This window comes from Molothrus aeneus, chromosome 1 (genome assembly GCF_037042795.1).
Source record: "Molothrus aeneus isolate 106 chromosome 1, BPBGC_Maene_1.0, whole genome shotgun sequence".
Lineage (NCBI taxonomy): Eukaryota > Metazoa > Chordata > Aves > Passeriformes > Icteridae > Molothrus > Molothrus aeneus.
In genome coordinates, this window is record NC_089646.1 from 127,117,018 (window position 1) to 127,142,708 (window position 25,691).

General features: G+C 37.5%; 1 protein-coding gene across 7 annotated transcripts in view; it reads right to left on the minus strand.

The window, feature by feature from the left end:
- The window catches only part of OXR1 (oxidation resistance 1), a 266,515-nt gene that overhangs the window by 43,326 nt on the left and 197,498 nt on the right, over positions 1-25,691 (minus strand). For all 7 annotated transcript variants that reach the window (XM_066564420.1, XM_066564445.1, XM_066564427.1 and 4 more), the window contains 4 exons: positions 20,282-20,364; positions 13,131-13,238; positions 11,898-12,017; positions 7,760-7,912 (listed from right to left, as the gene is read on the minus strand). In XM_066564420.1, the coding sequence (XP_066420517.1) occupies positions 7,760-7,912; positions 11,898-12,017; positions 13,131-13,238; positions 20,282-20,364 (464 nt within the window). The remainder of the gene's footprint in view (positions 1-7,759; positions 7,913-11,897; positions 12,018-13,130; positions 13,239-20,281; positions 20,365-25,691) is intronic.

Consider the following 25,691-nt stretch of genomic DNA (forward strand, 5'->3'; position numbering starts at 1 on the left):
CAAAGTTAATTTACAATATGTTCAACTCTCTTTGAACAAAAAAAGTTAGAAACACATGCAAACAGCATTTGCCTGCTACAGAAATCATTTAACTGTTGAAACAGTGGAGTTTGAGCTAAAACCATGAACAGAAGAAAACCTAGCTTTAAGTAGAGTGACAGGAATACTTCAGTTACAGATCGTGACTCCTAAAGACTTTACAAATCTTGTCAGACATTCCAAATTTTCATTCAAGAACTCAGTTCACATGTTGTTGAAGGAATTAAATATTTACCTTACTGATAAAACATTCATAACTATTATAAAGGGTGTGTATTGGAGGAGACTGTTTTCAATTTTGTTTTGAGAAGACATTAGCACAGCACAAACACAGATACAGTTCTTCTGAACTCGAGAAATTTTGTTCCCAGGTGATGGTTGATGACCTTCACAGTAGGAAAACAAAGATACCAACCAGTAAAAAGAAAAGTGCAAGTTATAAAAAAAAACCCAACCAAAGCAAAAGTGTTATTAAAGTCTCAACAATGACCAATGCTATTTCTAGTATGGAAAAATGAAGATATGTCTCAAAAGCAGCCCAATCATCTGTGCTTGAGTCTTTTAGTTGTTCAGTGCTTAATCAGATTTCATATACATCTTTTAGAGTACAACACATGTGCTGAAGACTTTGAAGTTAGCAGAAGACATATACATAATTCCAAGGTGTTTAAAGTACTGAAAGAAGGCGTTTATGGCCATTTCTTTTCTAGACCTGTATCATGGAAATAGACTTTCAAGGTTGTCCTCCAAGAGGACAACTGTCAAGAGAAGTCTACATTTTGTTATATCTATTGTAGTCTAGAAAACAAATTTAACAAAACTGCAGAAGTCAATGAGTCTACTCAGAAGAATGACTGCTTCTCTTTAAACGAATATAACTTCTGTAAATTCAGTGCATAATTAAAACAATAAAGCAACAGCTTTTCTACATCTGAGCTCTTTCATTAATGGTCATAAATGCATAATTAAAACAAAAAAGCAACAGCTTTTCTACATCTGAGCTCTTTCATTAATGGTCATAAATGCATAATTAAAACAAAAAAGCAACAGCTTTTCTACATCTGAGCTCTTTCATTAATGGTCATAAATGCATAATTAAAACAAAAAAGCAACAGCTTTTCTACATCTGAGCTCTTTCATTAATGGTCATAAAAATCAAATTTTATTAATACTCTTTAGATCTGACCCAGAAATTGTCATAGTCTTGCTCGCAGTTGGATTAGATGATCATTGTAGGTCACTTCTAACCAAAATATCCTATTCTGTTCTTTCACTGCCCAAATACTGCACGTGGATCTTCAAAACAGCCAGGCTGAAGAGAAAATGGTAAGGTTGTATGACTGCTCTATCTAAAGGATTTAAGCGTTCAACTTCCACAATTAGGTATTACTCAGTAGAAAAAAAAACAGTAATTGAACTCATTAGAGAGCTCTTCATTTCCAGAATAATAGTGTCTTCATTTGTCCGCTATATCATGAACCTTCCTCGATAAATTAAGTGCACAGGATGTGCTAAAGCTTTTGAGGCAATAAAGAGATGATATTTTTCTGTGAAAGGATGTGCTGTCACAACTAAGATATCATTTGTGTCAACAAACTCCAATGCTTTATAACTTGCTTTCAAGAGCACAGATAAGGCTGCCTCAGCTGAAAGCATAGGCCAAAAATTGATTAAAGAAAAAAAGCTTCATATGTTTGACATGGCTTATCTGGATATTAGAGTCACATCATCAGAATAACATGTATAAAGAACCAGTTACACATCAACCACTAATTTCAGTTGTCTTGCTTCAGAATCAGTTTTAGCAGTTCAGAAAACACCAACTTACCCCTCCCAAAGCCCACAAGCCAGGCTTGTTAGTATCTTAAACAAACAGCATATCACCATAAAGGACAAAATTCTGTGCATGTGCAAGGCTACTCACTATATAAGAAAAACAAGTTTAAGAGACCTTCTATTGTAAACAGAAGCTTCCTAGAAAAGACTGACAATGACCCACCTAATGGCAAAGAATCCCAAACTGGTACATTTACACGGCCTTAGCACATATGGAATTAAGGATTAAAGCTTACCTCAGCAGCCTCAAAGACACGGCTAGAAATAATAAAAGCTTATCTTGACCTTAGAAGAAACCCTCAACACCAATAGGTAGGCAGGTATTCAACATGCAAATGAATTGGAAAGTGTATTCCCACGCAAAACTTACTACAGCAATAGAAATTGAGAATTCAGACCTAGCAGACTTTTATCTGGATTTGACAAAGTGGCTGATCAAACACTTGACTTGCAATTACTATAAGGAAGTGAAAGATTACAGAGGTATCTTGAAAACAACAGATTTATAGCACCTTAACAAGACATGACCTATTTCATCCTTATCTGTCTAAAAAACATAATGCAACAATTCTGGTTCACAAGTTACTAGGCACAGTCCACAGTTACTAGATGAACACTTTGATATAGTTTTCTAGAGAAGAACTGCTGCTCCAAATTAATAAAAATTAAGTTCCTAATAATACACTAATTAGCATTAGTATTTCTGTCACTTTACATTATTACCTCCAAGGATCACTGAATGTTAACCCAGGTAGCTAAGCAATGCTCAGGTAAAAGGCAGATAAAGAAATATTTGGTTTGGCTGCAGATTTTAGTTACTCATTTTCAGACATGCCAATGTTTCTGACACTTGCTCTTACAATTTCTGTGACTCTTATAGGAAAAATACCTTCTGTCTTTACTACCTTGTTTGCAGGAGTAAAAGCTTCCTTAAAACCTATTACTCAACAGATGTTGTTTCTAGTATGGACAGAAACCAAGTTCTGTTGATTCTGGGAGGAAAAAAGAACATCAGAACAAAACATACAAGTGGGAGCACACAAGCCTTTAGCCAATTGCTTAAGAGCTGCTCATTATGCTCAGTCTTTCCTGAGAGATGGGAACTGCAGCAACTCCAGCATTTGAGAGCTAACACCACAGCTTTGCATAAGTCAAGAAAAAATTGCATCTATTCTTTAAAGGAAATACCTGAAACTTCATTTCCTTGTTGGAAATGAAGGATCAGATAGATTTCTATGTTAGCATTCCTAAAATACATATTCTCCAGAACTATTGTATCAGAGTACACAAGGATGAACTCCTGAGCATTTTAGTATCATGCACTCATCATTTAAGGCTCTAAAACAACTTTTCTGGTTACTCATACATATTTGTGCACTATGGCAGCAGATGCCACAGTCATATCATAAAATATCCAGGAATGGGTAATAAAGGTGACACCAGAAAAAGCCCTGGAGTATCTCTATATCAGTAGTGTGGCCGGCAGGACCAGGGCAGTGAGTGTCACTCAGTACTCAGCACTGGGAAGCTACATGTCAAATACTGTGTTCAGTTCTGGATCCCTCAATTCAGGAAGCACATCGAGGTGCTGGAGCAAGTTCATAAAATACCAGCTGAGCTGCTGAATGGTCTAGAGATTAATTCCTGTGAGCAGCAGCACAGGGAATTGGGCTTGTTCAGCCTGGAGAAGAGGAAGCTCAGGAGGGACCTTATTACTCTCTATGTGAGAAGAGGTTGTAGCCAGGTGGGCATTGGCCTCTTCTCCCAGGCAACCAGTTGCAGGACAAGAAGAAATGGCCTCAAGGTGTGCTAGAGGAGGTTTAGGCTGGGCATCAAGAGGAATTTCTTCACAAAAAGGGTCGTTAAGCATTGGGATGGGCTGTCCAGTGAAGTGGTGGAGTCACCATCCCAGGAGGTTCAAGTAATCACTGGATGTGGCACTTAGTGCCATGGTCTAATCAACAACATGGTGATCAGGAAAAGATTGGACTTGACCTTAGAGGCATTTTCCAACCTAAATGATTCTGTATTGCTGTTCTTGGTAAGTAACTTCCAACAAACTAACCTCCCCTGCCATCTTATAAACACCAAAGATGAATGAGAGCCTAGTCTGCTCCCCATATGTAATCTCCTTGGTTCCTTGCCTTTGGAGCCAGGAAAAAGTTCCCAAGCTCCTTCTCTGACCTGGTTAAGCTACTGAAAATATTTTGAGTGTGAATATATTCTTCAAAGTGAAGAATATCATGGGGCTTATTTATGAAAAACAAAGCCCTTATCTACCAATATTAAAAAAAGATGAACCCAGCTTCTCCTTTGCGGGCTATTAAGTTGGGTCTTCAGCCCAGATCCCTTTAAAATAAATCAAATACTCACTTAACATTTCAGAAGAGCTCTTGGACTCAATTTTTTACAAATTCAATTTTTCAAAATAGCCATAAGAATTATTTGTGCTAACAATGTTGTTAGAGATCTGCAAATCAGAGCACAAGCTCAAGCAAAAACACTGGACAATGTCATACACGCTACCAACTGCTACATGACTCCAGTATACTGATGTTTGCTCTAATCTCCTCGTTTTCTAGTCCTTGGGAAAAAATAATTTAAAAGATGAACTTCTATAAACAACTCAGTTGTTGCTACAGAACCCTGAGAAACACATTTTTAGGGCATCCTCCACAAAATAACCAATGACTTGTTTCTCTTGGACCATAATTACTAAGTAGTTGTTGAGAGAAAAAATACAAAAAATACTGGCTATGAAAATGAAATACAAACTAGGCTCCACATGCATCTACTAAGTAATTCAACACAATACTGTTACAGGAAGTTCTGGTTCTGGAACAAAACTCCCCAAAATAGCACTTGTAGAAATGAAGTTTCCTGTATGCAATAGATTTTAAAGACGTAAAGTAAAATTCTGTTCAGATGAAATTCTGATTTAAGATCCTCAAAGAGAAATGCTAAGCCATTCTATTACTAAAAACCATGTGGAAATTTTAGGTTATTAAAAAAAATAGATCCCTTGAGTCCTAAAGCTGCTCTAGAAAATATGAATCCAGATACATAAAAACATACATATGGAAGGTAGATTAAACTGCACATGTAGATATTCAGTTCCGAATCAGTTGTGTCGTCTTACCATTAAAATTCCTTACACATCAGGAAAGGGAAGCTCTAACTCCCATGTAAAACCTGAGATGGAAATCTGAACAATCATTATAAAGGGAGGTTTAAAGCCAAACTATCACACCAGTGAGCCCACACATTAAGATTAAGCAGCTTAGTAAAACAGTTCTAAGAAAGTTTGAAAGGAGTCCTAACAAGAAGTTCAAAGATAAGTTCTCTAAATAATTCCATTGCATTCTTGAACACACAAGGTTGAATAAAAACTGTAATTTATGATTTATGAAGCTTTTATCATGAAAATAATACTTCTTTTATGCCTTCTTTCTTGTAGGAGTTTTGAACCTCATCATTATCCTTTTCACCTAATGAGCAATAAATGTGTGTTTTCTGTGCTTTCATTTCCAGGTTGGTGGTTTGGGTTTTTTCAAGCCTCGGTATTAGTAACTTTCCTTTACCTACTACATTTCAAAACAGTTAAGTAAAACTTAGCAAAAATAAAAAAGAATTCCAAATTTCCCTAACTAGTTTCAGTTACAATCATGCAGAATTTTTACAGTACCTTTCTTTTGGCACAAGGAACGGTGCAAAGAAAAAAAAACCCAGAGCAGCACACTTTTCTACAGTAGAAGCCAACAATGCAGCTGTAAGACAGGGCACACCTAGCAAGTCAAGGTGTGACTGCAGCACACTGGTCCCACTGATCTATTGTCTGTACAGAATATTCCCATGACCCTGCCTCTTACTGTGCTCAACACCCTGCCTCCATCAGTAGCCAAAACCAGCTAACACAGAGCAAGTGCAATGAACAGAGCAAGCATTCCAGGTTCCAAACCCTGCTCCTCAGAGGATTCCTCTGTGCTTGTCCAGAAAGTCACGAGTGTGACTAAATGCAACTCCAACCACACACAAAATAAGCAGTTTTAAAAAGTGAGAAATGAGACAATCTTACCCTAATGAAAGCCCTTTTGTACAGACACACTGTAAAATAGGCCTTCACTAGATTTCAGCCTACAAGCAGCAGTCACAGTGATGACAGACTTCACAACTGAACCCCTAAAGAATGGCTAACTATGAGCTTCAAAAATCCCTTTCAGAGTAGAAGGCAAAGGATGAATCTTTTAAGCTTTCTACAGAAAACTTTTGCAAGTTTATCATCCTGCATAATGAGGAAATGTATCGAGGAGAGGCAAGACAACATTCAAGAGGACATTCTTACCATATGTGGCACAAAGTCTAAATTACATGCTAAACTTACAAGATCTGGCACTTGAATCTGAGCAAGTCAGTATTCATTTTTCTCCCACCCACCTCCCCAAGTATGGACAGACACAGCAATGGGTTATGCAACTTTTTACAAACAAAATTCTCCCTGAATCACTCAGAAAATAGGCTGTAATGCTACAAGCCAAAGACCGCTAATACTCCCTGTAATATCCTGAGGAAAAATTACAGCACATAAATAATATGCTGTAAATTTTTACCCCAGATTTTTTCCAGTACATCCAATTTCTAACAAAGACTCACAGGTCTCAATTCCTCTGCATAACAGCACTTAAAACTGATAAGTAAGGATGCGCCTAGGATCAACCTAAAAAAGTCACCTACAGACAGAACACTACAAGTGAAAAAAATTACCTGCAAAGCAGAACTACAAGTGAAAAAAATTACTTGCAAAGCAGAACAAAGTAAAAAACAAAGCTGTTCCAGTACTTGCTTCACCAACTTCTAACAAGCAGCTTTTGTCAATACACACATATTATCAAAGGGCTTCAAGCCTAGACACACATAGATTTGCAATCCTTTCCCCATCAGCCAAAAAAATAAAAAATCACAGTTTTAGGAGACTTTTATTAACCTGTTTATCATTAGTGTACCTTGTCTTGAAACCTATTGCTGAACAACACAGAAACAGCGGTATTTCTATATACACACCTGAACTTCAGGCAAAGGAAGAAATATTACAAGTACTTGGAATTTTATTGCATTCATTGAGTGAAGGCATTTTTCATAGATAAAATGAATACTAGTAATTTAATAAAAAATACTAGTGATTTTTCTGTGAGGTAGTGGAGCAACACATTTTGATTTTTGGTAAAGTGCTCTGAGATAATGTCAAAACACTTCACCTCAGTCCCTAGAAGTCTGTGCAAGAATTGTGCACTTATGAGCTAAACAGAGGTGTCACTGACTTGGAGGCATTTTGTGTAATGATGCTATTGAAAGTTCTCTAACTGCTTCAAAGAAAAAAACAAAATCAACGTTTGTACCATACCACACCAAGCCATATGGTGAACAATACAGAACTTGTTTGCAGAATCAGAAGTTTATTCTGCTCACCCTGTCCTGCTTTAAAAAAAAAAAAAAAAAAAAAAGGAAGCAAAGCTATGCAGCTGTATATTTCCTAGGACAGTTTAATACATGTTTTTTTCCACTGTAAGTAAAGAAAATTACCTAAGAGAGATATTAACATAAGGAACAAACAGACCTCATGCCCTCAACATACAAGATTTATGTAACAGTACAGCATCAGAGATGTCTGTCACATATCAACTTCTTGCATCAATCATGTCCTGAACAAGAGGCCTGGAGAACCCAAAGGAAACAGTAAGTTAAAAAAATTAGTATATTTATACAGACATATGCATGTGAGTCGATTCGTCTATTCATCACCGACTAAAGTCTACTCTGTGTTTATACTTTAAACATGTTTTATTATTACATTCTATACAGTAACAGTAAAACCTGAATGTTTCAGTACCTTGCCATTAGTGATGTACTTGCAATTAATTTTTAGAAATTTCTCTGTAAATGCTTCCTCCTCTTCGGAGGTGGATGATACCACTCTTGAAGGACGAACACATGCATGTGCTGGTGAGACAGCTGACTCCTTCTGCTGGACTCCATCTGAATCCTGAAAGGAAATAGAAAGAAACAAAGAAGAACTTAGCATCGTGCTTTTTTCAATATCAACTCCTGGAGATTTTCTGCTGTGTAATTTGACCAGTCAGGTAACTGATGGACAGTTTATAAAAGAACTGCCCCAACAGGGACTCAAGGATTGAAACTGACCACCAAGACAGCAAACAGTCTTCAAGGCCAGGCTGCATAGGGGTGTGAGTAACCTGGTCTAGTGGAAGATGTCCCTGCCTACGGCAGAGGGTTTGGAACTGGATATCTTTAAGGTCCCTTCCAACCCAACCTAGTCTATGATTCTAAAAAAGATTTAAAAAAAAATCACATACACAAATGCTGAATAAGTTTGAACACAATGATCCTGGCAATGTTTCTGGCACATGTTCTACTCTACCCATTCAGTTCACATTTTTCCAGTATTTTAACAAGGCTGCTTTGGAACAGTGTCAAGGGCCTGGCTCTAGCCAGGGTAAGAAACATGCCTTCCCTCATCTGCTGAGCCTGTCATTTCCTCACAGAAAGCAATCAGTGTTGTCAGGTATGATATAGCCTTGGTAAATTCTCTTTGGCTGTTTCCAACAATCTTTGTCATTCACATGCCTGGATTTAACTTTCAGAGGATTACCTTCATTACTTCCCTGGGAAGATAATAGAGTTATCTATCTCACTATCTATCAGTATATCCAACTAAGTAGTGCACACAGAACCCTAGGGACAGGACAGACAATGAAAAAATTAGTTTTCAAATGAAAGATAAACAAACAGTAGACAGACTTTACCAAAGCCTATTTTATAGCCACAGAAACCCTGTTTTGGAGCTTCACCCACATCTAAAAGCCTCAATTTCATACATAATTGCTATTTTTAGTTACTAATACAATATTACTATTTTTAGAAAACAGGAACTCCCACATTCCCTTTGGTTTTCTGCTTTCCTGTTCAGTTCTATTCACCAGTACAGACTGCAGATAAATGCCCTTAATCATATCTAGGAACATTATGAACAACTGTTTTCAGTTCATCATCTCTCACTACTTTAGCCTTTGCCAGCATCTTTCAACCTTCATTACAGATCAACCAAAAAACCAAAACAATATACAGAACACTAAATTGAATTTTGGTGAAAAAAGCTAATCAAGGTATAATTAGGAAAAAAACCTCCTGGAGATTAATTCTCCTTCCACATATGCCTTCCTACTGAAAACTACAGGGTCACTCTTGTGATACATAACTCAGCAAGTGGTTCTGAAAGTGCTCAGCTGATATGCAAGTCCATTCTGAATAAGCCAGCTATTTCTCATCATATTGGCAACATGACACAATCTCGGATCCCAGTATGGCCTGGGAAAGTGAGGGGCAGTGGGATGCACCACCACAATGGTAGACTTTCCAATTTAATGATGATGCTTTTGTCACTACATATTATTTTGAAGTGGAATTTAAGGTTTATAGGTAGCAAAGCATATAGGATCTTCTCAAATATGTGCCTAAGACTGCTGAATGAATCTTTCAAAAACCCAGCAGCACCAGAAAAGCTTCAAAATCTAAGCTAGTTCTTACACAGTCTTACTGACAGCAACAAAATTATTGAAATACACAATAAAAGCTTAAGCATAGCAAAATTAAAACAAAACAAAAAAAAATAAAACCAACAAAAAACCCCTACCAAAACTCCCCAGCTTTAACAAAAAGTTATGCAGGTCTTTTATCACCCACATGCTGGTTTGTATCTAGCCTTATGGCTGTGGCAAGCTACTCCAATTTTCAATAAAACAAAAGAACAAGAGTAGAACATGTCAGCTTATTTTTGACTGAACAGGCATTCAGATATTTGTTAGCCTTCTTATTGAATTTGTAACAAGAAATCACTGATTCTATTGACCAGAGCAGAGAGAAGACTCCTTTACATTATATAAGCAGAGGAACACATCTTTACCTTGAAACATGCTCAAATTTAAACTGCAAATCTGGAGTCAAAACTGGGGGACAGTCAAAGAAGACAGAAATCAAGAGAGCATTAGAGAATGTATACTAGTATGTCTCTCCTTCATAATGATAGCAATCAGCAAAAAGAGAAAAGAAACCATGAAAGACAGGTGCTATGATGAAGAACAAAACCCTCCAGCCTTAACTGCTCACACAGAAGTAGAGTGTCTTTGGAGCTGTTAGAGAAGACTGAAAACAAAACCAAACACACACAGACCACACTGACATGTACAAGTGATTTCTGTTCCTTCATTTTCGGACAAATATTTCTTCTTTCCTTAGATGTACTTTGAAAGGCCTCAGAAACAAAATAATTACATTCCATATTGTTTCATTGCTAATTGGACCTTCCTTGAAGCACTTAAGAATCGCTTGTGATGATCCATGACATGCAACAAGATACTTTATTGTTGCATAACTATTTTGTGCATCAGTTAAATTAAATTTAACATTCCAGTTGTTACTAGCATGGGACTGACTGCATTAAATGAAAAAAATCTTTTGCAGAAGAGGTTTTTAAGTATTTTAATTTATTTTCTTTCTTCTACACTTGCAAGTTTTTATCTCTCATATGAGCATACAGTCAACAAAAAGTTTTCAAACAAATTACAGGTATGATTACATCTCCTTATCTACTCTATGCTAAGAGATACACAAAATAATTGACAAAAGAAAGCATAAGGTATTTTTCTGGCATGGAATCTGTAGGAAAAGCTCAGATTTCCAATGGTAAAATTGATAACTTTTCCCTGCAGTAACTTCTTACAGCATATGTTACATGGATAGGTTTTTCTGAGACTGATATAGTTAGAAGATTTATGATACAAGAATGTATTCTTGCAGGCGAGTTTGCTTACTGTGCTACACTACCCTCAGTTTGCCATCAAACACAAAAGAAATTATTCAGCACCAATGACAGACATAAAAACTGGCATGCTAAGACAGAGAAATGAGATCACAGCAAAACCAAACAGTGATTCTCAGCAGAAGGGCAACCATAGACTTTGCAATGCAGCTTGGGAACCTCATCAGCAACAAAGCAATCTTTATATTTAAACTTGGCTGGACCAAGTCATATAAGCAAATAATTCAATGCTTTAAGTCTCAAACCTTCCTAAATTTTGAGGACACAGAATCCTGGAACAGATGTTTGACAGTTTGATTGAGTAGTGTCAAAATATGCTAACAAGAAAATTTCTTATTTGAGAGGAAAATATAATAATTGAGAAAAGAACAGTGGTGATGCATGAAGAAACATCCAAATGAGATCATAGCATCAAAAACTGCAGAGCAGCTCAGGCTCAAATCCTCAATCTTCCTGGTTGGACTGTTCCCTATGGGATGCTGCTGACAGCAAACCAGTATTCCTGGAAAGACATACTTATTTCTAAAAAGCCAGCTCCAACCCAAAAATCTCCATTTGAGCTGAATTACAGCACAATACAGATTGCTAAACATTTTTAGCATTTTGAAAGTCTACAAATGTAGAGCTACTGAGTAAAAGTCAGCTACAATTAATTCTGCATTAGTCCTTCACCGAAACCCCTTTTTAAATTTCATTTTGCGACATGAAACTAGAGAACCCCCTCTGACACCTCTAGAGCAAGCAGGGGGAAACTGAGCATTCCTGCCAATACATCTTGTCTGCCAAAACCATCAATAAGATTAGAGACAAATGTTTAATAAGCTCTGAAATGTAACAAATACAGAAATGCAACAGTAACTATTAAAGATTTCCGTGTGCAATGACAGTATTTTGCTACAAGTAATTTGCTGTTAAATCAGTTTTCACATTGAAAACTATAATTTACAAAGATTAAAAATCTTGTATTTACTTTTTAAAATGAATAATTTTACTTTCAACTCCAAATACTGTCTAATACTTTCTCCCCAAAACAAAAGGACAGTTTAAGAAGAAAGCATAGCATCTGTAGCATTTATCTTGTATCATTTATATGTAAGGGAAAATTAATTTTAAGGACAATAGGTATACCTACATTTACTGTAGCCTTGTCAAGCTCTGCTTCGGAAGATGTAGGTGATAGGGGACTTACAGGACTTAGAGAGGGGGAGCTGTCCACACTAGATATGTAGTCTGGGTCAGGAACATACAAAATCTATAAAGAAGATATAATGTAGTTAGAAGTCAGTTATGCTTTCATATTTACTTTAGATTTCCCACCAGTTTAGGTATATTTACTATGCTTTCTCGAATTAGGCTACACAAAACTGTTTCTGCTCCTATTGCTTTTAAAAAAATTATGAGTTGAGGGAAAAAACAATACTAAACAAAGCACTTGAAATTTTAGCACTTCAAGTTTTAAATGCTATATTGATATAATTTTGATTTTTAGTCATAATAACAGAGGAAGAAGTTCAGATAGAAAGCATTAAAAGTATACAGCATGACAGAAATAAGAGTGTCCAAGGAAGATGTGTCCAAATATTTCTCTTGCTATGACTCTACTTTTTGAGCAATAAGGAAACAGACTCACTGAATATATAAAAACAATTTCAACTGAAAGTATTCACACTTTAAATACATTATTTCAGCCATGACAGGCATTCAATCTACCTAGAGAAAGTTCTGCAGCAATCAAAAATGAACACAGAACTTTATCAAACAAAGGGCTAATACCAAATGGCTGATGGCTGATACCAAAGTTGACCTATCACTTGTTTCCAGGCCTGGCTTTTAAGAAGTGAAAATTGAAGGCAAAAACAGGAGGGGAGAAAAAAGGCAACAGTGACCTATAATAAGTGAATGGTAATTCAAATACTGCTGGTAAAAACATCAAGTTTCCTAAGCAGAACATAAACATTATTCAATTTATTAAAAGAGAATTGCAGGCAGTAATATACAGTCACAGAATGTTGCTTGTAAGCTCTACCCTGAATGTGTCTGCTGAGCTAGAGTTCATAAACAGCTTGCTATATTTGCAAAGCAACAATGTGGCTTGTATCTAAGTGTTATTATTGTACCATTAAGCACATCTAGTTTTAAAAGTCCTCTGATCTTATATAAGGGACACAGGTAGCTTCCTTTCACAGGGTTTCCTTTTAGGCAGTTATTTAATAGGCACAAGGAACAGACTTGAGAAAAAGGAAAAATTCTTTTACAAAGCCAATAAGAAAATCACTAAGAGAAGTACTTCAGCACTCTGGTAGGAATGAGAATTCTAATAAAAGAGGACTTTGTTGAATAAGTAACATATATAGTGCAATAGTACCTGTCCAGGAACGACTGCTCTGGAGAAAAGCTTATTTAATTGAACCAGTTCATTGGGTGTTGTATCAAATTTCAAGGCAATACTGTTTAAAGTATCTCTTGATTCCACCTGTATCAATTGAGGAAAAACAAACAAAAAAAACAAACCTGTAAGAAGTTAGTTCAAATAGTGGCTTACATATTTTAGCATGTGTAGATTTAGCAAGATTCTGATGAACTTTAATATCTTTATTTCTTATGACTGCTCACCCCCACAAAAAACAACAAAGCCACCACAAAAAACATACCTACCCCCTAAATATTAGTCTACTGCAATCCCATGTAAAAGCACACACCTTCCCATTTTTTTTCCAGTGGCCAGAAGTGTCAGTCACACAGTTTGAGCTGTCAGCTCAGCTATTGCACCAGAACTTCTGATCTACAAATGCACTGCTGGTTACCATTGGGCAATATACCACTGACTGGGTTCACAGAATGATTCATTCCCTCTCTTCAACTGCTTTTCTCCACTTTTCACCTACAGAAAAGCTGAAGAGTTCTCTCAATAAATATAAACACACCCTCTTACTACTGAAATAAGTTTCTGTTAGACCCTGACTTTCAGGTAAAATCCATCACTGAGAAAATGCACAAATGCTGAAGCAAAGCATGTCAACTACTATGACAGCAGATGGAGCATAAGCTTTTTGAGAAAGTGATTCTGTCGTGGTTTGAGAGGAAGTAAGTTTTCTGGGATGCTGTGGTCACACCAATAGGTGCTCAGATTTGAATATTGGCACCTGGTGTGGCCACTGGGGACATGGATTGGCCTCTGAGAACACAGGAGTTAAAAGCAGAGAACTCCAGGGGGAAGCTCTCTTGGGTTCCAGCGGGGAAACCGGTCAGACCTCCCCCGGCCCAGCTGCCAGCTGGGTGGGGATGGGGAAGCCATGTGGCCGAGTGAGGTAGGCCTGGGCCTTGGACAGAGATGGGAGGTGAAGAGGCCCCGAGGATGGAAGGGTGGGAGAAGCACTAGGAGGTATCTGGCAGCACCCCCGCAGGAGAGAGAGAGCGTACAGCCTGTGCCTGGGACTGTGCTACCTTGGAACTTGATAACGTGTGCCGGCAGCACAGCCGAGAAGGAGAAGAAGGGGGGGTGAGAAGGAGAAGAAGGGGGGGCGTAGTGAGAAGGTGTCCAGCCGCTGCGGGAGTTCCTGAGCAGGCAGAGCCCGAGTTTTTAACCCTTTTTTGGACAATGAAAACTTTGCAGAACATTAACTTTTCCTAGAAGAGAGATAGAGATGAAATGGAAGAAGGAAATGTGCAAGTGTGAAGGTCTGGGCAAGTGAACGATGTCGGAAGAGTAGAGAAGAATCTTAGGTGGGAAGAGATGGAGTAGCTTTAGCTGGACTTTTCTTGTTATAGCCATGGACAGAACCATGTTCCTTGTGACACAGAGACTGCATCCAGGGGGAGGCAATGGCTCAGAGCCAAGAGGGTTCAGTGTTGGTACCCCTCAGCCCCAGGGGGTGAAATCTGGGGGGCACAGGTGTCCCGAAGGTGAGACCGTGCTCTTTTTGGTACGGGACAAAGCATCCTTAAAAGGACAACCCTAGAAGCAGCTCTGGTCCCTGGGCAGTGGTGAGAGCACTGGACATGGAAGGAAGAGGTCACGATGGCAAATGATCTCTGGGCGGTGCCACAAGTGACATGGAAACACACGAGGATTCAACGGTGTTTCCAGGGGAAGCTTAAGGCACAAGAGGGACTCCTCACTCCTTAATGAACTGAGAATTGGTTATCTAAAGGGTGGTGATGGACCGAGAGTTGGTGATTTGGGGGATGGATGTATTGGAAATTTGGTGGGGGGAGGAGGAAATGTATTTGGAAGGTTTTCGTTTTCCCTGTGTGTTTCTTTTTACTTAGAGTTGTAGTTTAGTTAACAAAGTTTTCTTTTCTTTATTTCTAAGTGGGGGCCTGCTTTGCTTATTCCTGGTCACATCTCACAGTAGACACCAGGGAGAATGTATTTTCATGGGGGCACTGGCATTGTGCCAGCCTCAAACCATGACAGATTCCCAACCAAAGAAAGAATTTTTTTCAACCTCAGATTCTGACCTCCATCTCCCAAAGTGTAGTCAAAATTACCTACTAGAAAAAAGCAAAAGGAAAAAAGTTTTACACAGAAAGACTATTTCAGAATAAAGAATTCAAAGCCTTAGAAATAATGGAAATACAAGGAAACAAACAACTAAAAGGTTTACTGCATAATGGCACAAGACTTCATAAACACCAGGAAAAAATAGATTTTATCAGTTAAGACAAGATGAAGCCATATGAGCTAAGATATATTTGCAGCTAAATGTAAACAGAGCTAGAGAATTCTTTTCCATATAATTTTGTAAAAATGCACTTCTCAACCTAGATTCACTAACAAAAAGATATAAGCATTGCCAAAGAAAAGGCAATTAGCTTTTTTAAGATAGGATTAGAAACCTATTTTGAGTTTTTTTTATACAGGAAGCCAATAAGCTAAAAAAAGCAGTAAACATCTTTCTACACTAGAATTTCCAATATGGAAGACTGTTCTAGTAGCTCTCAGTCATTCAGTACTGTATGATCAGAGATATTTAAAAAAAAAAAAAAAAAAGAAAAAAGAAGAGTATTTTCATATGCCATGTTTCATGCTGTACTACAGAAAAAATCAGAACAGGACTGTAACAAGACCAGGTATGTACTACATGCCCCACAGACCATAACAAAACTAACCACCAAATCATTGAAGAGTAAGGTTTCCATCAGAAGCTCTACATGATACACAATGTTTGCTAAAACAAAGTGTGAAGTGAAATTCAGAAGTTTTGCCTAAGTTTGTGCTCACATAAATGTTGAAGGGCAACAGCTGCTAAGTAAATCTTTCTTATGTATCACTTAATCATTGAAGCAGGTGAGATTTTAGACTAACTTATGCCATAAAACAAATTAAAAGCATTCAAACCACAAAGTTTAGGCATGCATTCACTCTTTACAACCTTCTGAAATAAAAACATCTTGTGAAACAGCTTGGCAACTAAAGGGTTTTTCTCACTCATGACAAACACATTGGCAAGTATAAGCTTCCTTTTTGTTTGGCTCTCAAATTTGCACAGGCAAATTTCCACACTACATGGGACTTCAGGGACCAGCAGAGATACCTTCTCAAAACAAGCTCAATGACACTGCTCACATAATTCCTGAAATATCTTCCTAGATTCCAAGGCCTATTTTCCAGTTCTCAGGCCCTCTACTGTTCTAAAAAGTAGAATCTGAACAGCCAAAATCTCAAAGAATAATTTTGTAGAAAAGCACAGAACTAACAAGATTTGAATAGTGCCATGGATTCCCAGCTTTTCCCTATTAATTCACTACTACAAGAGAAGGCAAGAAGTTATTCCTTCCCTCTAAGAAAAGAAGCTTTCTATATATTGAGGTAGCTACTTAAATGCTATTCTGAATGTTAAAAATCTTATATAAATATTTGAATATTAAATCTTCATTGAGAATGCACCCATGTTTCCCAGGTGCACTTATGTAATAGCAGACAGAGAACTTCAGCCACCATTATCTCTGGTTCAAACTACCTTCATTTCCCTCAGATCAACAGCTGGTAAAGTTATTAAAAACTTTATTCTACTGGTATTTTAATGAATTCTGACTTCACTCAACAGTCAGAATTCACTCATTCCTCCATTAAAAATTAAACATCAAATACATAGGAATCAGAGTGAAGAAATAATTTTTTTATTTCAACACTAGGTGAAGAGCCAGAAAATCAAACATAGTTTAAGAGCATTGAAACACACTAACAAAATTAAACAAACAGGAAGACTAAAAAAAAAGGTGATAACAAAAGGGCACAAATAGCACAGGTTTGGCACTGTACTCAAGCCTTTAGAAATACCAATTATGACCATATTAACTAATTGTTAACAGGCCTAATTTATATAATACGCAACATCAGCAAAACAAACCCTGTAAATATCATAAAGCCAGCATCAAAAATAATTAATAAAAGACACAGATGAAGTAGCATCACCATTATGATCTACATTTTCAATATTCCCCAAAGCAAGTTAATAGATTATGACAATGGCTTGCTCAAAGAAAAGTGGCAGCCAAAAAAGAACACATTCCTTGGGTTTGAAATGGAAGAGCCAAGAAATTAAAAAACAAAAAAAAAAAAAATCACCAAAACTCCTAAGTGTGTAGCTTTCTAAATAGTATGTAAAGGTTTACAATGGCAATAGAACTAGTGACACCAGAAGAGAACCCTTAGCACTCTCTACATATAGGTAGAAAACTCAGTCTCAAGCCTATGGTCTACTAAAGGCTTCTGTGACCTTCAGGAATTGATTGGGCTCTTCCTTAACCTGGACAACATAATCTGTGTATTAAGTACTTACTACTTCAGGAGAGCACAGCCTTCAATCTCCAGAGAGATAAAGGGAAATCTTAGATTAGATCTCCAACACTCATAAACCAGATCATTCATTTCAACTACTCACTTACAAACATTTTTCTAAACAAAAATCAAACCCATCTGTAAATAACCACAATTATTTCTTTCTTCTCCTCAAAAGGAAGAGCAGTTAGAAGGCTTTCACTGAAGTCACAAGCCTGCTAGCATGCCACAATCACTGGTGTCAGTAAGCAGCCCTCTGCTCATGCTCCATTATTCACCCGGAGCTGGCTCTTCTGACACCTACAGGCAGGCACCAGTTGTGTTTGTACAAGATGGAACACAAAAGGCTGAAGGGGAAAACATATGGCTTGAGCAGCAACTGTGAATTCTGAAATAACAGACAATATCAACTTGCATCTAATATGCTGACTCACATTGAGGAAAGGGTAAACTCTATTAAAAGATATCTGTCCACTGTCTAAGCAGTACCAGCAAAAATGAACCAGTTTTGTCTGTATCCTTTAGAGACAGTTCAGGACTTACTTCCGTTCATTAGTACCGTATCTGTTGACATCTTCTCTCTGCTGCTACATACAGAACAGCAGGTTCAAGTTTTCATGCCTTGGGAATTTTCAATTAAAATCTTAAACATTAACTGCATTCTGTCTTTAGCTTTAAAGAGAAAATTTATTTTATTGTTCATTTGTCCCGTAGTAAATTTTTTTCTAAAAAAATTCCGGTGTGAAGTCTACTTCCTATTAAAACCCCATAGTTTGCACAAGTGAGATGTCAACTCACTCCAAACTTCATGAATACAAATAAGATCTTCCCTCCTAAAACCATGTAGCCATTGGAAAAATTAACATATTAAATTATTATCTTAAAAAAGGCAAAAAAACCCACTAACTTCAACAATGCTGGAAGGTGAGGGGGAGTCTGGTTTCTGCCTTCACTCTCTACTACTTCTCAAAGAAGCAACACATGCAGGTATATAAATACATGTGTGTGCACACATGTGTTGTCACTGTGACAGGAAGTAGGATGAAGTCAGAAACAAGACACAAGTGCACCTCTTCACATATAATAAAGTAATAAATGATAACAGTAGCAAATTACCACTCAGCTACCAGATCTCTCTTACAGTAAGCATAAGCTCAGTTCCTAAAAGTTATATCCGTGCATTTTATTAAAATACATGCACACAAATTAACCTAACATGATGCTACTCAAGTGTTTCATGAGCCTCATGAGTGAAATGTACAGCAAGACCTGACAGAATACAGTATTTGTGAAGCTGAAATGCACCATCTTACATACATGCTACAGGCTCTTTTAGAAGGTGGACTAAGTTTAATGACAAAAAGCCTTTGATTCCTGTGAATCATCTTTTTTGACTCACAAGGAAGTGATGCATACTTCAGTACATATTAAGAAAGCTATTTTTGGATCTAAAACTCCACCTACTGGAACACAAAAACCTGCAGAAGTACATGACTACTTGACACAAACACACACCAAGTTAAAAAAGGAAAGCTCGTTGCTTTTACTTTGCCTGGAATGTTACATACCAAAGTAAAAGCACTCACATGGTGGCAAGAACCAAATTACTAGATTTACTGAGTATGGATGCCAGTAATACAGAGCTACACCTGACTGTTTTTCCCAAGTATTTCAGACCAAATGGAGTTAATATAACATCAACAACAGTCACATTTACATTAACATTCTTCAACTGCTAGAATCTAAGCAGCAGGAATTTCTGTTTTGAATTCCAACTTCAAGGAAGTCTTTAGAGCAGGCTAGAAATATATTCAAATTCCAATAAAAGCCACGCTAATGAAATGCTTCTCGCTCCACTACACACTTACTCTGTCTCTATCCAAAAGACTATCACAGTCCTCTCAGTACTTAAGCAATTATCATAGCTTGGCTTAATGTAACAGAGTTAAGTCTTCCCTGTATCTCTTATTCTTGGAGTAAGAGAACACCAAGAGGTCAAGTGAAGACTTTTCATAAAGCAGTTATCATTTTTATTTATCATGTCCAGCTTCAAAAGCATTTAAAGATAACTGTGGCAGACCATCCCTAATTTAACATCAACTCTATAAGCATTATTTATAGGCTTAATTGTATTTCCAGTACATAACACAAGACAGATACTTCTCACTTCTGTTTCCCTTAGTAACCACAAATATGAGAGCTGACTGCAGCACAGTTTGAGGGTCATTTCAAGAACAGAACAGGGAAAGAAAGGCTCCATTTTCAGATACTGATGCAGAAACTGAGTTATACAGTAAAAGGCACAGATCTACGGCAATTATTATAAGATACCAGGAAGTCAGTATTCAGTATTCAAGATGCAGCTTCCCTTTACAACTTTATTCTGTTATTTCTCCTGACAGCAACAGTTTAATAATAATGCTGAAAGCAGAGAACTTGCACATAATTATGTAACTATTGTTATTTGTTTCTAACTAGCTACCTAAAAGTGAACCAGTCAACAGTTTGATTAGCTTGAAATTTCTAAGGAAAAAAGGCACTTAAAGGGAAAAAACAGTATTAGTACTACTAGCTAATTCCCTCATTTAATTTCTGTCAAACTAAACTATGAGATACACAGAATTCTAACATTAAAGGCAATACACATTACAGTTTTGCTTATATTTTGTAGCGCAACTTTTTAGCCTGCATTTGCTTTGCAGTAACATTCTAACAATAAAGCAGTAACTTACAGAATATTCAAGAGTCCCTCTAGGTTTTTGAAAAGACATTCGTCGCCCATCTTTCTTGTCTGGGGTCTTCTTCTGGCCAGCATCTGAAAAAAATTGAGGCAATGCGTGTGTTAAATTCATTTTCCTCTCTCAGTACTGTCACAGGCTGCTGACTACAGCCCCGTGGGCAGACATCTAATCCACCAGTTACACAGCTTACTCCTGCTGATTCCAACAGATACCAGCTGCTAAAATAGGGACTTCATTCCTCTGCAATGCTTTAAGAATTTGACCAATACAAACAACTGATAACTGGAAACCAACTAACTGCAGAAGTACTTGCTGCTATCCAAGAAGCGATTAATGAAGACTAAATAGGACATTGAACCCATCAGGGAAGAAACATTTCTGGAATTGCTGTGTTTGATTTTGTATCATACCCAGTCTGCTTTCATCTGAGGGGAGATATTTTGTCACTGTTTGATAATTACAGAGTATTTAAAGCTTTTTTATAAAACAAAGAGCATTAGTATTAAATTCATAATTATCCTATCTGTAGTTAACACACAGAGCTAGTAAATAAACACTAAAGATTCTACATAAATTGTACAAATGAAAAACTTCTTTTTATTGGGGCACTGTATTTTGATGACCTGTTTCACAGGCTAAGCAAGCAACCATCTGTAACTAAAGTATGCTCTATTATTTTAAACCAACTGGCTTTATATTTATGATAATCACGATGCAGCTGTGTAGTTACATGGTTCAAAAGAAAGCACATACAACTCTAGAAAAGTGAGAGTTTTAATATCTGCATCTATACACACACACGGATTTTTTAAATTCATCTCTTCCACCACATGGCCTCCACCTTCAACAGTCAAGTATCTGCTATTAAGGAGCCCAAAATACTTATATGAATGAGACATTAAGTTTTCATGCTACAATGGGATTAGTTATACTCCCATTTTGATACATTCAATTTTTTACCATAATTTACTCAAATATTTCAAGCTAAATTCAATAGAAGCAAGAAACCTTATAAAATGTATTTAAAAAAATATTTTAGCTTGGCTACATTGAGAATATTTAGTATAATGCATTTAAGCATCACCTGAAGTGCTAAGGAGACATGCTATAAACCAACAGCATCTTTAGTGCACTATTAGATTTAATTAGTATCACAACTCTGACACTGGAAGAAACTAGACAAGTATCAGTACAACTTTCCTGCACTCCCTCCCAAATTTCTACATGGATAGCCAAAACTATTAAAATATAGAGGGCAGGGAAATCACAATGCAAATTACACAGCAAGTTCTGCCAAAGAAGAAGAAACAAAATGAAATCTTGAAAAAAAAACCAAAACAAAAACGCACAAGAGAAAACCTACCTCAGAAATATCTTATATTTGCTATATAGGACAAGCTGCACAAGACAACAAAGTAGTGATTTCTAGCAGACCCAACATAAATAACCTCCTGTGGTACTCTTTATATAGATAAAAAAAGAATATAAACTTTGGTCTAATTCATCAGTTTTTATATAGCCGGAGGAAGAATGCACCCATACCTAAAACTGATCCATGGATGGTACTAATTTTGATACGTTTTTATAGCTATGAATAACATTGAGAACTAAGCCTACTTCTAAAAAGTCTCTAGCAATTCTACAAACCTATACACTAATTCTGCACACTGCTATCTTCATTCAACACATTAAAAGGTACTTCTTCCCTTATTTACTAATAGCAGCTTTTTAGAACTTAGTTGGAGGAAACATTCATTTCTGATTATACTCATAAGTGTTTAAACTTACTACAAATGTCTCTGAGGGAAATGAAGCCAACTCAGTAACAATAAAATACACTAGAAGTTTGTGTGTAGGCTTAGTAGCAGCCAATATTCTCCTCGTCTAGGTCAAATATTTTGTTAGCAAATTTTTTACCTGACCTTGCAGCACAACAGGTGCCTCCACAGCAAGCTATAGAAAACCTAACAGTTGCTTGACTGTAGCTGTTCCAAATTTTTCAGCCCTTATCAAAGCTTTGCCAATAGCCTAATTATTTTCTTTCAAGAGCAGTCTGGGTCAAATAATCCTAAGAAAAAGAGAAAGGACGGAACTGAAAATAGACGGATCTCATCCAGGATGCCATACATGCCTTAATAAGCTATAAATGGAGAACCCTTATTCCAGAACAAGAAGTCTTCTTCCCCTCCTCCCCCGCCATGTGATGGAAGGAAAGAAGCCCCATAGCACAAATATATGTGCATTCACTTCAGCTGTATACAGCCCAATGTAGTTTGTGGGGATTTTTTCAACCCAACTTTAACTTTCTTTTTTCTTCTTACTGGTTCAAGTGTCTGAAGGCACCTTGCAGACAAGTGCCACTCAAGAAGTCAAGATAAATTATCCTCTCTCTCCATTCTGAGCAGCAGAATGATGTCGTGCAAAAATACCCACTTCTGTTCCTTATGCCAGAAATAAGAATGGGAAATTATTTGTTCTTCCCAGCAGAAGAACCTTCACTGCTGCTTTAGACTTAGAATCACAGAATGATCATTAAAAAATCCTGAGCTGGGACCCACAAAGATAACTGTGTCCAACTCCTGGCCATGCCCTAGACAACATCAAGGGTCACATCATGTGCCAAAGAGCATTGCCCAAATTCTGGCAGTCTTGGTGTTGCAATCACTTCCCTGGGGAGACTGTTCCAGCGCCCAGTCATTCTCTGCTTGAGGAAGCTTTTCTTAACACCCAGCCTAAACCTCTCCTGATGTGGCCTTACGGTGTTCCCTCGGGCCCTGTCACTGGTCAGAGAGAAGAGACCAGTGTCAGTCCCTCCCACTTTCCCCTTCTTGAGGAAGCTGTAGGTCTCTATGAGGTCCCCTTCTTCTGCCAGCTGGACAGACCAAATGACCTCAGCCACTTCTCATGTGGCTTCCATTCTAGGCCCGTGATCTTCAGAGATTTGAGAGAACTCTGGTAACCTCAGGAAAGTATGACCAAACAGAGGGTAGGGGTGGGGAAGACAGGTCCCTGTTGAAGGCATCTTGTAAGAAAGCCAGGAGAGCTCCTCCCACAAGGCTTCCAGAAGTTTATAGTCTGCAGCTAGGGTTTTTGATGTCCCCCCCTCCCATATCTAAGGCAGTAAATCCTACCCTTCCCAGCAGTGCTCACTTCCATTCCTTCAGTCTGTGAAGGCATTACCTCCCCTCACTATATGGGTACAGATTCAAGTGTTTCATAACCTGACACGATGTGAGTCTCCTGAGTCAACAAGAGATGGAGGCAGGCAACACTGAGCTCCCTGTGTGCTGACTACCCAGCTGGCCAAGCTACCAAAATCCACACCTCTGCCCACAGCCCAAGTGCTCGAGCTGTCTGCTCATACAGAACACATCAATTTTGACCTAACCTCTCAGAAACAAAACTAGAATGTATTTCAGCTGTGAAAATAGGTCAGAGTAGTAGAAACATGAATTCAGCCTCCCTGATGACACACTACAAAGCCTCTATCTCTCACTAAATGAGCCAGCTATTCATTTTTGAGGGCAAAGGAAATGAGTCTTCCAGCCATTCCAGTGCCCCTAGCATTCTAGGAAGCACATACAAGCAGAAACAACTGCCAGCATAGAATGCAGTGTCTAAAAAGTCCTCAGACCCAACAAGAGTCAGTCTGATGCTTTCATTTTACTTATTTTCCAGATAACTGTTGCAGAGGTTCTCATTTTGTTGGGTTACATGCAACCATTACTTCATCTGCAAGCAGCAAGACAGTGAGGCTAACAAAGGTTGATGCTCTCAGACCACATCAAGAAAAACCTGACACCACTGACCACACTTAAACACAACCTCAAGAGTCAAGTAAGTTGTTTAACATGGGATCTGGGGTGCTATGTTATCAGACCTCTTAGCTGTGCTCTTTTAGGCAGAAGAAGCTAAGACCTTTTGTAACAACAGGATTCATGCTTTAATTCAGGACTGGGTGGGCCTCCGCAACAGCTTGAAACACTGAAGTCAAAAAGTGCATGCCAGATCCACAAATGACAAGAAAATATTTCAGCTAGGATTTAAAAGACTAGAACTAGAAAGATGCAGAACATGGTGTTCAAAATGACACAAGACCAATATTTAGTCTGAATACACAAGCTCAGAATCTTGAGGTTAAATGACTGCAGCATAAGAACAATTACATATAATCATCCAACACAGAAAGGAGGACTTACTGTTCCAACATGCTTACACAGGATAGGAAAAGGGGGTTTATGGACATTATGTTTTAGGAAGATGCAGTTTTCAATAAGGCAGCTTTGACATTAAAATATTAATTACTCAGTGGCATTCAACGCAAAACAACTAAAGTCAAATTCTAACATTTATAGCAGGCCTTCTATAAACTGCCTCTACATGGCCCCATGCCACTGAATTTTGGTTGACTGAAAATATTCTTGTGGCACTTGCTAGCTCAAATAATTATGACAAGAGTGGCATTTCTCATTTCTTAGTAAGCCATGTCAGCTTAATTGTAGACCTTCCATTTACTGTTCACTGATGCTTTTAGCACATCCTTTGGATTTCTGGCACTAAGAGTTGAAAAAGATAAGGATACAAGCTAGGAAGCGCTTAGGAGGATCTTCAAGCTCTGCACAGAGCCAAATGTATTCACTTTAACCTTGTTGTCTGCACAATAAGATTAAATCTCGACTTGCAATGTTTCTCAGCTGCTATTCCATTCATTCTAATGTAACAAAAATAACTTTTTCCAGAGAAATAAATTCATAAACCAAACAAGTATCCTCTGAGAAAAAGCAAAGAATCTGGATAAGTCCGCAATTACTGCAAATGGTTTAAAATTAATAAATGAGCTTGAAGTATCAAGCTTATTATGATCAAGAAGGTAAGAAAAAGATTATTCATCCACTGTCCATCAAGAACTGCACATTTGTGCATCAGATTTACAGGTATTTAAAAAAAAGGAAAAGGCAGCAACTTCATCAAATTCTTGTCTAGGACACAGTTTTTCACAGGATCTTAAATATGCAGCACATATGGGGTAATGAATCAAACCATGAAAAGTAGTCTAAAATATTTTCAAATACATCTTTATTTAGCAGTGCATGGAAACAACTCGCTAATTGATAAAACAGGAAGTACAGATATTACATCTTTATTATATTAGCTCTGCTCAATAACAATTAGATCATTATAATTTATTCCTAAAGAAACAAAAGAGATTAAAGTAGGAAATCTTTATATTCCAAAAGACCTGGTGACCTGACTCTCCTAACAGCAGGGACTACATTTCAGTCAGCAAATATCTCATTAACCCTCCTCTCCTCCTGCAGTTAGATATGCTTACAATAATTACAGGAATATTATTTACAGTTATCTTCCAACATCTTAGGAACCAGAAACAGAGGCCTAACAG